Genomic DNA, 13,882 nt, shown 5'->3' with positions numbered 1-13,882 from the left:
TTAGGGGAGGGTATCTAGTAAGGGTCTATCCCCGAGAGGGGGTAACCCCTTAAAGGTTGATTAATACACAATTACCCTGAGACCCTCAGGGACATTTTCTTGTTTGTTTTTTACATAGAGAAATGTCTACCCCATTTATCTGATATATAAAACTGCTCTTGAAAAACAGACTATTCCTCCCCATAGATAGTAAAATGAATATTCGAGAAAGTTTATTGATGTTGATGATATGTGCTCTTTACTCTCCATTTTTGACCTGGACACTATAATAGGCACATTAATAGTTGAATCGATATTAAGAGGCCATAGATGAAAACCTTTTCAACATTCCTTATGTGCTAAAAATTTTTTGCTATTATTGAAGCATGATTTTTTTTTTACAAGTGCCTGTTTTTTACCCCAAGGCTACATAGAGTCGGTCACGGTAGCAAATAATTAAATAGTAAATTTTTTTTACCTTTTAATATTAAAAATGTTTAAGATGGTATAGAGATTTCTATGCCTAGATGCCTTGAATATCACTAGGACTTTTTCAATACAAATTGGGAAATTCAATATAATATTTCTACCATGCAATAATCTATACAATATTTTCTACCATAAAAATAATATTCCAGCAAATTTTAATTTGAAAGAAAATGAGAACCTTAAACATCTCAACATTCACACTCGGACTCTACCCTTCTACCATTCTCAGATATTCTCTCCGTGGCATACACTTTGCTCTTCGCACGGTCAACCCACACTTACGCACATTGGAACCAAAATTGTAAAATGGGTTGTCTGGTGGTATTAATTATTTTCTCATTGTCCCCAGACTGCCTAAAAAAATAACACTTTAACTCCCCTTTTAGCTCCAGAATCCATCTCAGGCTGGTCTTTCCTAGAACATATGATGGTTGCCAAACTTATAAAATTGCCTATTTGTTTCTCAGCCCGGTCTGCTTTACTGAGCCAACCAGAGCTGTAGATGTGACATCAGAGTGATACTCCCACAATGACTGGCCGAATGAGGTGTCCCCCCCTCGGCCAGTGATTGGTGAGTGGCACTGTCAGTTCCTCGGCTGTAGATGCTACACTGTGCAGCTCGGGGAAAAGCAGAGTCAGCAACCATGGACTGGGCTCCCTGATATAGGAGCTATGAGGGAATGTTGGAAAGTAAGTCAAAGTGTTTGTTATTTTATTAGGGAGCTTGGCGACAATAGGAAGATAATACATTTTACCAGACAATCCTTTTAATAAACAGACCAATCTAAAAAAAAAATTTTAAAAACCTAAGCCAAGTCTCTAGGACTGCATAGATCAAAGTAAACCCACTCCAAAAATTATTTCAATACATACAAGCAAGTATTGGGCATTTACCCCCAATGCCAAAGCTCTCATCACCACACACTTCAAACACAAGATTGATATATCAACCCCACAACCCCTTTTTACATTTGCTTAGTACTCTTCCCTATAACTTATTCACCATCATTGCTAATGAAGAGCTCCCAAAACTACTCTCCATATACAGTGATCCCCCAACTTACAATGGCCTCAACATACAATGGTTTCAACATACAATGGTCTTTTCTGGACCATTGTAAGTTGAAACCAGACTCAACATACAATGTACAGACAGTCCAGATCTGTGAAACATGTCAATGAACTGACCAATCAGAATGGGCATTCACTGGTAAAACTCCTGTATTACTGAAGCGTATGCACTGCCTGGCATCTGGTAGCGCCCCCTACAGTACAGGGAGGTATTACATGTTCTGTACTCTTTACCTGGGCCAGGATTAGCTGCTCTTTTGGACACTAGGTGAGGGCGGCTCCATGTTACTTTTTTTAGGACACTGTGTGTACTGTACAGGACCCCGAAGAAGTTCCTGTCCTCTACATAGACCAGTGCTTACCAAGCAGGGTGCCCCCAGCTGTTGCAAAACTACAACTCCCAGCATGCCCGGACAGCCAAAGGCTGTCCGGGCATGCTGGGAGTTGTAGTTTTGCAACAGCTGGGGGCTCCCTGCTTGGGAAACACTGACATAGACAGTGATTTACAGCTCCCAGCAGATCTTTATTACTTTTATATGAAAGGACTTGCTCTATCTATATTAGTTTTCTACTTATTTTTATTTAATTCTGACTTTTTCCTATTTTTGGATGACATTTTGGTGCCTTTAGACCCAATTACCAGATTTCCATAGAGTTCTGGTCTCAACATACAATGGTTTCAACATACAATGGTCGTCCCAGAACCAATTAATATTGTAACTTGAGTAGCCACCGTAACCCCTTACCCACCTGTGCACTTGACCCAATCCCATCCCACCTCATACCCAACTTTACTACAATGTTTATCCCAGCCATAGCCCATCTCTTCATCTATCTTCATCTATCAGTTGATATCTTAGACTAGTGTCTATATAGATCAGTTTGAAGGTACTCAGGCTAACATACAAAGAAATCACATTATATTCAATTCCATAATGTAATCTACAGTACAGAATATGGGGGGCTGGTGAGTCACGTGCCCAGGGTGCTCTTTTGCCAGGACTAGGGCAGCAAACAAGATTTCTCTCTCAGAAAGACTGGGCCACGAGTGATTTTTGTCCTTGTTACATTTTTGTCTATGCAGAAATGGTAGGATTGGGTATTAAAAAGGCTTTTTACAGCATGTTGAACATTTTTCTACTCAATATACAACATGATGAACAAATCTAAAATGTTTATACAGGTAAATGAAGCGTAAAATAACCTAGTGGTAGAGAAAAGTATATTTTTGATGAAGATTTAGGTGATGGCTTTTTTTTTTATCCCAAAGTTGTTATTGTATCCCAAAATGTATTCTCAAAGATAAACTGTTAAAATATCAATAAAGAGGCCAATAAATTCTTTATCTCAGAGCTTATTTATGTTACTTATATTACATGTAAATCTCCTTACTCCTAATGGATATTCCACATGTTTAATGGAGCGGGAAGGAGCATTATATGCAACACAATCATGTGCCAAAGGAAGACACTGTTGTGCCACAAATAAAAAATAAAAAAATGCTGAAAATCCGACAAGGTCGCTCTTTTAGTAAAAATATTTTTTTATATGTTTAACCCCTTAAGGACCAAGCCCATTTTAGCCTTAAGGACCAGGCCAATTTTATTTTTGCGTTTTCGTTTTTTCCTCCTCGCCTTCTAAAATCCATAACTCTTTTATATTTCCATCTAAAGACCCAGATAAGGGCTTGTTTTTTGACAGACCAATTCTACTTTGCAATGAAACCTCTCATTTTACCATAAAATGTACGGAGAACCCCAAAAATTATTTTTTTAGGGAGGAAATTTTTATGAAAACACCAATTTTGGAGGGTTTCGTTTTCACACTGTACACTTTACGGTAAAATGACATGTGTTCTTTATTCTGTGGGTCAATATGATTAAAATGATACCCATGGCTTGATACTTTTATATTTTTGTACCGCTTAAAAAAAATCTAAAACTTTTTGTACAAAATCAGTAATCTAAAATCGCCCTGTTTTGACCACCTATAACTTTTTCATTTTTCCGTATATAGGGCGGTATGAGGGCTCATTTTTGCACCGTCATCTGTACTTTTTATAGATACCACATTTGCATATATTATACTTTTAGATCATTTTTTATAAATTTTATGAAATGTGACAAAAAAGCTGCATTTTTGGACTTGTTTTAATTTTTTACGTTTATGCCATTCACCGTACGGGATCATTAATATTATATTTTGATAGTTCAGACATTTACGCACGCGGCGATACCAAATAAGTTTATGAAAAAAAATTACGCTTTTTGGGGGTAAAATGGGAAAAACTGACAATTTTCATTTTTATTGGGAGAGGGGATTTTTTCACTTTTTTTTCACTTTTTAATTTTTACATTTTTCTACTTTTTTTTTACACTTTTTATGTCCTCATAGGGGACTATCTATGGCAATCATTTGATTGCTAATACTGTTCAGTGCTATGCATAGGACATAGCACTGATCAGTATTATCAGTGATCTTCTGCTCTGGTCTGCTTGATCTCAGACCAGAGCAGGAGACGCCGGGAGACGGACGGAGGCAGGTGAGGGGACCTCCGTCCGCCATTACAGATGATCGGATAGCCGCGGCAGCGCTGCGGGCGATCCGATCATCTATTTTAACATGCGCATTGCTGCAGATGCCGTGATCTGTACTGATCAAGGCATCTGAGGGGATAATGGCGGACATCCGCGTGATCGCTGATGTCGGCCATCACCAGCGAGTCCCCGGTACGACACTGTCATACACATGACGTAAATGTACGTCCTGGTGCGCTAAGTACCACCAAACTAGGATGTACATTTACGTCTGTGGTCATTAAGGGGTTAAAGGGATTTTCTGGCAAATATGATAGACGGCCTATCCACAGAATAGGCCATTAATCACTGATCTGTTCTAGTGCTGACATTCGGCCCCCCCCCCCCATGAGCTCTATGTCACCCGCACTACACAGTGAACAAGGCCAGAAGCAGTTGGCACCAGTCACTGCATAATAGCTGGGCCTGGTTACTGCAGTTACACATATGGCCCTCAACTATCCCTGTCTGCCCCTGGTTACCCATTCCCCTATAAATCACACAGTCATGCTTTCCAGTGCAAACAGGTTCTAGGTGGGTTGTTTACCTATGCTCTGCCCCATACTATAGAAATATGTTCTTTCCGATTCAAACATGTTCATGACTATTATACACTGCTCAAAAAATTAAGGGAACACTTTAACAACACAAACTCCAAGTCAATCACACTTCTGTGAAATCACACTGTCCACTCAGGAAGCAACACTGATTGACAATCAATTTCACATGCTGTTGTGCAAATGGAACAGACAACAGGTGGAAATTATAGGCAATTAGCAAGACACCCCCCAATAAAGGAGTGGACCTGCAGTTGGTGACCACAGACCACTTCTCGGTTCCTTCAGGTGCTTTCACTCTGGTGGTAGCATGAGAAGGAGTCTACAACCCACACAAGTAGCTCAGGAAGTGCAGCTCATCCAGGATGGCACATCAATGCGAGCTGTGGCAAGAAGGTTTGCTGTGTCTGTCAGCGTAGTGTCCAGAGCATGGAGGCGCTACCAGGAGACAGGCCAGTACATCAGGAGACGTACAAGAGGCCGTAGGAGAGCAACAACCTAACAGATACCTCTGCCTTTGTGCGGGGAGGAGGGGAGGAGCACTGCCAGAGCCCTGCAAAATGACCTCCAGCAGGCAAAATAATGTTCATGTGTCCACTCAAACGGTCAGAAACAGACTTCATGAGGGGGGCTTGAGGACCCGACGTCCACAGGTGGGGGTTGTGCTTACAGCCCAACACCGTGCAGGACTTTTGGCATTTGCCAGAGAAGACCAAGATTGGCAAATTCGCCACTGGTGCCCTGTGCTCTTCACAGATGAAAGTAGGTTCACATTGAACACATGTGACAGACGTGACAGAGTATGGAGACGCCGTGGAGAACGTTCTGCTGCCTGCAACATCCTCCAGCATGACCGGATTGGCGGTGGGTCAGTAATGGTGTGGGATGGCTTTTCTTTGGGGGGCCGCACAGCCCTACATATGCTTGCCAGAGGTAGCCTGACTGCCATTAGGTACCGAGATGAGATCCTCAGACCCCTTGTGAGACCATATGCTGGGGCGGTTGGCCCTGGATTCCTCCTAATGCAAGACAATGCTAGACCTGTGGCTGGAGTGTGTCAGCAGTTCCTGCAAGAGGAAGGCATTGATGCTATGGACTGACCCGCCCGTTCCCCAGACCTGAATCCGATTGAGCACATCTGGTACATCATGTCTCCCTCCATCCACCAACGCCACGTTGCAACACAGACTGTCCAGAAGTTGGCCACCTCATCAGGAGCATGCCCAGGCATTGTAGGGAGGTCATACGGGCACGTGGAGGCCACACACACTACTGAGCCTCATTTTGACCTGTTTTAAGGACATTGCATCAAAGTTGGATCAGCCTGTAGTGTGGTTTTCCACTTTGATTTTGAGTGTGACTCCATATCCAGACCTCCATGGGTTGATAAATTTGATTTCCATTGATAATTTTTGTGTGATTTTGTTGTCAGCACATTCAACTGTGTAAATACGAAGGTATTTCATAAGATTAGTTCATTCATTCAGATCTAGGATGTGTTATCTTAGTGTTCACTTTATTTTTTTGAGCAGTGTATTTTATTTTATTTTTTGGAACCAGAGGAAAGGTGAACTATGTATTGGCTGTCCAGGTATGCTGGGGCTTTACTGATATGTAATGCATATTCTTAAACAAGTATATACCTGCTTTGCTTAGTGACCTCTAATATGGAAATATCATTACATCTTACACAATTGTTCTATATGGAAAGAAAATGCATTATGCCCAGTGGTCCTTTCCTGAGATTGCGAGAAAAAAATCCATTACTGTCCCGTACTCATCCCGTGTCATGACAAGTGAACCTCTAGTGTGGACACATTGGGGACTTTGGCCTTCATTTAGTTTTCATTTTAAAATGTAGTGGCATGCAACGAAAGTTACCTGCTGTTTATTATGCAGAGAGTCACTGTTTTCTGCTTGACCTTCACTTCCATAGACTGTTAATAGTCGCAGCACATTTATTTGCAGAGGTTGCTGAGCGATGAAGGAGGTAAATTAACACCATTTATACTGTTTCAGAATATTTTTGGAGTCAATTATGCACATTCCTATAGACTTATGAGCGTGAAATATGGTTTCTAATATTCATAACATTGCAATGAATATTTTTATCTGGCTTTCTGAACACAAGTTAGTGTTTTGTACAGCATAGAACCAAATTCAAATACGTGCTCATCAAAGAAAATTATTATGGCTTACCACAAACACACCCATTTCCAAATGGGATGGGGAGTAATTGGAAATTATTCTTTTTTTTTTATATTGTTAACTCAGCAGATGCCGGTATACTAGAAAATATTACCCAATTTCATAGCTGTAATGCTTAGGCCCAATACTGTATGCTTATTGGTTTTAAAGGGGTATTCTCCGGTGTGAAGAAATTGTCTGGATATAAATGCATCCGCAAAGTTCTATACTATTGTAATGTTCCTACATAACCTATTCCTAAACCATGGCTGCATTTTCTAGCTGCTGGAAATGTTGTTGTGCATAACATGAATATTGACTGATGACCCCTGTTCCTATAGCTGCAGCAGCAATTTTGGTGTCAGTATGTCACCAAACCATGTGACTTCAGGCTATTTGCCATCCTCCCACATCCAAAGTTAGTTCTTCCCCTTCTAAATATGTATAAACCCTCGCTGCATGCTCAGCCGGGATTGACTGAGCAAGCCTCATGCCCCGTCCCTGCAAATCACAAGTGGGAAAATATGATGCTAATAAGGGGAGGTGACTAGACATGCTGGGCAGGCTGCACATCCCCGTGAAGATGTGCCGTAAATCATGGGATCCATACTTTTTGGCAACTCAGACCAGGTAGTAAAGGGATATTGGCTCGAGTGAAAGTGGGTCCATTGGGTGGATAACCCCTTAAATGGTTATGCTACTAAATTTGTGCATTATCTGCTATTATAGGTGCCATTCGGTTTTTAATGAATTCTAAAGGACTAGTTACATGATGAGAACCTGTGTTTATATTCTAAATTAAAGAATATAGACATCTAAACAGGGAGGTTCCCTGTTTGGCCACCCTCTCTATTAAACAGATCAGGAGTTGCCCTCTAATGGTATGTTCACATGTGGTAAATATAAATACACAGCAGCTTTGTTTCAGATTTTCCTATTTAACATTAATAGCAGAGTCAAAATTCGCAACATATCTGCAGCAAATCGGCAACAAACCTGCACCATATCTGCCATTTTTGAACCTACGCTAAGAGAGCTCAAACCTTTCATGTATTACATGGCTAGCCATTCATCTGAACTGCCTGACGGCCCATGATTTCATCTAGCATTATCAGCTGCTGGCCATCTAGATTGCACTTATGTGAAAGGGTTGTCTCTTCTAAAACAAGTCCTTTAAGTTAAAATGAAAAATAAACTGTTTAAACGTTAACAAAAATGTTTAATATAATGTAGATAATACCATTATATGTATATTTGTAATATATATATTCATTTAAAAATGTGTATATTTTTGGGTGAAAAAAAGGCTGGCCCTGCAGCTATTGTCTGTGTGTCTCTTTGAGGAGTCCAAATACAGGAAGTGAGGGCAGGACAAGCAGGGATCTGTGCAGGCTCTCAGATTGTAAATCATCCCGATGTGTGAGCTGGGGGCCTCAGTGTACAGAGCCCAGCTTGTCCTCAGTGTACAGAGCCCTGCTTGTCCTCAGTGTACAGAGCCCTGCTTGTCCTCAGTGTACAGAGCCCTGCTTGTTCTCAGTGTACAGAGCCCTGCTTGTCCTCAGTGTACAGAGCCCTGCTTGTCCTCACTGTACAGAGCCCTGCTTGTCCTCAGTGTACAGAGCCCTGCTTGTCCTCAGTGTACAGAGCCCTGCTTGTCCTCAGTGTACAGAGCCCTGCTTGTCCTCAGTGTACAGAGCCCTGCTTGTTCTCAGTGTACAGAGCCCTGCTTGTCCTCAGTGTACAGAGCCCTGCTTGTCCTCACTGTACAGAGCCCTGCTTGTCCTCAGTGTACAGAGCCCTGCTTGTCCTCAGTGTACAGAGCCCTGCTTGTCCTCAGTGTACAGAGCCCTGCTTGTCCTCAGTGTACAGAGCCCTGCTTGTCCTCAGTGTACAGAGCCACACACATGCAATGGCCGCAGGAACAAAAATATACACATTTTCTAACCAATGTATCTTACAAATATACATGTAATTTTTTCTACATTATATAAAAAGTTTTTGTTAATGACAGGTACACTTTAAAGGGGTACTCCAGTGGAAAACATATTTTTTTAAATCAACTGATGCCAGAAAGTTAAACAGATTTGTAATTTTTTTCTATTTAAAAATCTTAACCCTTCCAGTACTTATCAGCTGCTGTATACTACAGTGGGAAGTTCTTTTCTTTTTGAATTTCTTTTCTGTCTGACCACAGTGCTCTCTGCTGACACCTCTGTCCATGTCAGGAACTGTGCAGAGCAGGAGCAAATCCCCACAGCAAACCTCTCCTGCTCTGGTCAGTTCCTGACATGGACAGAGGTGTCAGCAGAGAGCACTGTGGTCAGACAGAAAATAAATCCAAAAAGAAAAGAAGTTCCTGTGGAGCATACAGCAGCTGATAAGTACTGGAAGGATTAAGATTTTTTTTATAGAAGTAATTACAAATCTGTATAACTTTCTGGCACACGTTGATTAAAAAAAAAAAATGTTTCCACTGGAGTACCCCTTTAGGGCTAAAACAAAGGTAATCCGTAAATGATTTGTCCCAAGACAGACACTTATCATCTATCCACAGGTAAGACCAGTGATCTATGACCTTGTGGTCCACCTAACCAACCATGTCTTCATTTTGAAAAATGATATCAGCTAGAAAGATTGGGGGTTGTCACAATGGCCTAACTAAGATTAAGGCTATTAGATGGTGGGGTTTTAAAAGGCAATTTTTGAGAGTAGACTTTTATCGTCCGTGACTTTTATATTGTGTAATTCACTGTAGGAACATGTCTGCTTTGTGTATGCAGGTGATAGAAGCCAAAGTCAATGAAGTGAAGATCAACGAAGCTCGGGAGCACTATCGTCCTGTGGCTTCAAGAGCCTCCCTCCTGTACTTCATCATGAATGATCTGAGTAAAATCAGCCCAATGTATCAGTTCTCTCTTAAGGTAGTAACTGTCCAGATATATCCTTAAAATTATATGCAACTCAGTAATGTTTACCTGCTATTTAATTTTCTTCCTTGCTTCCTGTTTGGCTGCATTTTAGCTCAGCTTCACTAGGGCAGAATTGTAATCTGTGACTTCATATTAATTCCAGTGCCTACATGACTGTCATTACACAATCATTTATTCCTATCTGGTATTGGACTGCATATTTGTGGTGGTGGGGTGATGGTGGTTGAGCATTGTTCGCAGATTATGTATTTAGCAGATATTTTTCTTTAGTGCTTTTGCACATGTCTTTGTATCTGTTTATTGTGAATGAAGTCTCACTCTCTCAAGCACTATCTTGTGTCCTTATTTCTTGACAAGCTTACTAGACAAGGATCTTCATGGGGAGCTAACAGTGGTAACTGTAGAACTTCACTCCACTTACTCTTTATTGACAATACACTACATTTAGGGCTCGTTCACATCACGTTTTCTCCCATATGGGAGCGCATACGGCAGGGGGGAGCTAAAAGCTGGCGCTCCCGTATGCCTTCGTATGCGCTCCCGTATGTAATTAATTTCAATGAGCCGGCCGGAGTGAAACGTCGGCCACGGTTTTAGGTTCGGTTGTAAAAGCGCATACGGCGCAAAAATGAGCCGACCGAACGTTTCACTGCGGTCGTCTCATTGAAATGAATTACATATGGGAGCGCCTACGAAGGCATACGGGAGCGCGAGGTTTTAGCTCCCCCCCTGCCATATGCGCTCCCGTATGGGAGAAAACGTGATGTGAACCCAGCCTTAGAAAGGCGCATCCAGGAGAAGTTCCCTGACTAAATGGTGCGGCACTGTACCACACCTAAGGCAAAACGCATCCAGTGTTTTGTCGATCAAGCCCTTGTACAACTTATCTTTGCTGTTCACCTATTCTTTTGCTGGAAAGTTACTTCAATAAAAAATAAAAAAAATAAATAGAGAACAGTCCTACTAGGTATCAGTTAATGGACAACTGAATTAAACTTATAACCTTCTTAAGATATTTTGTCTATAATGTATACTATGTTGAGCTCTGTAATAATACAGAATGTATGCATAAATGATAATACCATGTCAGTAGCTATAAATGTACAGTGGAGATCGAAAGTTTGGGCACCCGAGGTAAAAATTTGTTTTAATGTGCATAAAGAAGCCAAGGAAAGATGGAAAAATCTCCAAAAGGCATCAAATTACAGATTAGACATTCTTATAATATGTCAACAAAAGTAAGATTTTATTTCCATCATTTACACTTTCAAGATAACAGAAAACAAAAAAATGGCGTCTGCAAAAGTTTGGGCACCTTGCAGAATTTATAGCATGCACTGCCCCCTTTGCAAAGCTGAGACCTGCCAGTGTTATGGATTGTTCTCAATTATCATCTGGGAAGACCAGGTGATGTCAATCTTAAAGGTTTTAAATGCCCAGACTCATCTGACCTTGCCCCAACAATCAGCACCATGGGTTCTTCTAAGCAGTTGTCTACAAATCGCAAACTGAAAATAGTTGATGCTCACAAAGCTGGAGAAGGCTATAAGAAGATAGCAAAACATTGTCAGATGTCAATATCCTCTGTTTGGAATGTAATTAAGAAATGGCAGTCATCAGGAACAGTGGGAGATAAAGCAAGATCTGGAAGACCAAGAAAAATATCAGACAGAACAGCTCGCAGGATTGTGACAAAAACAATTGAAAACCCACGTTTGACTGCACAATCCCTCCAGAAAGATCTGGCAGACACTGGAGTTGTGGTACACTATTCCACTATAAAGAGATACTTGTACAAATATGGTCTTCATGGAAGAGTCATCAGAAGAAAATCTCTTCTATGTCCTCACCACTAAAATCAGCGTTTGAATGTTGCAAATGAACATATAGACAAGCCTGATGCATTTTGAAAACAAGTTCTGTGGTCCGATGAGGTTAAAATTTAACTTTTTGGCCGGAATGAGCAAAGGTACATTTGGAGAAGAAGGGGAACAGAATTTTATGAAAAGAACCTCTGTCCAACTGTTAAGCATGGGGGTGGATCAATCATGCTTTGGGGTTGTATTGCAGCCTGTGGCACAGGGAACATCTCACGAGTAATGGGAAAAATTGATTCATAAAAATTTCAGCAAATTATGTATGCTTACTTGATGCCATCTGTGAAAAAGCTGAAGTTAAAGAGAGGATGGCTTCTACAAATGGATAATGATCCTAAACACACCTTGAAATCCACAGGGGATTCCATAAAGAGGTGTAAACTGAAGGTTTTGCCATGGCTTTCACAATCTCCTGACCTCAGCATAATTGAAAATCTATGGACAGACCTTAAAAGAACAGTGGGTGACAGACAGCCCAGAAATCTCAAAGAACTGGAGGACTTTTGTAAGGAAGAATAGGCAAAGATACCTCAAACAAGAATTGAAAAGCGTTTACAAGCTGTGATAATTGCCAAAGGGGGCAGTACAAGATATAAACTCTGCAGGGTGCCCAAACTTTTGCAGATGCCATCATTTTGTTTTCTGTTATTTTGAAAGTGTAAATGATGGAAATAAAATCTAACTTTTTTTTTTTTTTTACATATTATAAGAATGTCTAATATGTAATTTGATGCCTTTTTTTTTTTTAGATTTTTCCATCTTTCCTTGGCTTCTTTATGCACATTAATAACTATTTTTACCTGGGGTGCCCAAACTTTTGATCCCCACTGTATGATAGATATGCCTAATATTAATAATAATAGTTATGCATGTAATATGTCTAATGAAACAGGGTGAGATAGTAGAGGATAGATAATAGGAAAAAAAAAACATAAAAACTTTTGTTGATATTTTTATTATTCATGTTCACATTCATTTAAGACCTCTATTATTACAGAGCTCATAGTATACATTATAAACATCATATTTTACCAAGGCTATACATTTAATTCAATTATCCATTAGGGTATTCCTAGAAGAACTGTACTCCCTTTTTTTTTTGTTTTTTTGTTTTTTTGTTTAAAGGGGTATTCCAGGCAAAATCTTTTTATATATATATCCATTGGCTCCGGAAAGTTAAACAGATTTGTAAATTACTTCTATTAAAAAATCTTAATCCTTCCAATAGTTATTAGCTTTTGAAGTTTTCTGTCTAACTGCTCAATGATGATGTCACGTCCCGGGAGCTGTGAGTCATCAGAGAGCAGTTAGACAAAAAACAACAACTCAACTTCAGAAACTAATAACTATTGGAAGGATTAAGATTTTTTAATAGAAGTAATTTACAAATCTGTTTAACTTTCCGGAGCCAGTTGATATATAAAAAAAAAAAGTTTTGGCCTGGAATACCCCTTTAATTGTACACTTAACACATAGGCTACAGTAATCTCATTGTACATTTCCTTCTCAGTGTGCAGAACTATCTTTGTTGAGTTACTATAATCCTTGCAGTGGTACTGTAGGCTAGGTAAAGAGGCTAGGCACACTTGGATTTTAATTGTAGACAGGACTAGTGGGATTGTGGCCTATTTGTAGAAGGTAAGCCTGACTTTAGCTTGGCCTAAGGCTTATTATTGCAGTCTCCCTTTATGTTATGTGACAGGAGCTGCAGAGCAATATGTGCTCTCCTGACTCTAGTCATGATTAGACTAATGTTAGTCTCCTCAGGATAGTTAAAGATCTGTGCTCCTGGCTATACAAGATAAATATATAAGATACGCTCCATATTCTGCCTCTTTTGGCCAGAAGCTTGACATGTGACACATTTTGAAAATGCAAAGCAATATAGTTTTAGCAAAACTTTAATCCTTAGTCCACTGTAAGAAACTTCAGAGAAATACTAGAAATGACACGTGCATATGTACAGTTATATAGGCCTTCAGCACTTTAGATACAGATTTTACTGTCCAACACACCTTTTAAGGCTGGGTTCACACCACGTTTTGTTAAATACGGTTCCCGTATACGGCTGGGAGGAGGGGGCGGGGCTTAATCGCGGCGCCCGCACTCAGCCGTATTCGGGAACCGTATTTAATGTATGTCTATGAGCCGACCGGAGTGAACCGCAGCCTCCGGTCGGCTTCGTTTTCTGCTGTATGCGGTTTCCCGACCGTAGG

General features: G+C 40.4%; 1 protein-coding gene across 10 annotated transcripts in view; it reads left to right on the top strand.

The window, feature by feature from the left end:
• Window positions 1-13,882, top strand: part of LOC130285427 (dynein axonemal heavy chain 11-like) — a 523,820-nt gene that overhangs the window by 402,917 nt on the left and 107,021 nt on the right. For all 10 annotated transcript variants that reach the window (XR_008847325.1, XM_056536793.1, XM_056536797.1 and 7 more), the window contains one exon: window positions 9,640-9,780. Coding sequence is in view for 9 of the 10 variants with exons in the window: in XM_056536793.1 (XP_056392768.1) it covers window positions 9,640-9,780 (141 nt within the window). In the remaining variant the exon portion in view is untranslated. The remainder of the gene's footprint in view (window positions 1-9,639; window positions 9,781-13,882) is intronic.

This window comes from Hyla sarda, chromosome 8 (assembly GCF_029499605.1).
Source record: "Hyla sarda isolate aHylSar1 chromosome 8, aHylSar1.hap1, whole genome shotgun sequence".
NCBI lineage: Eukaryota > Metazoa > Chordata > Amphibia > Anura > Hylidae > Hyla > Hyla sarda.
This window is presented reverse-complemented; position numbering and strand designations above follow the sequence as displayed.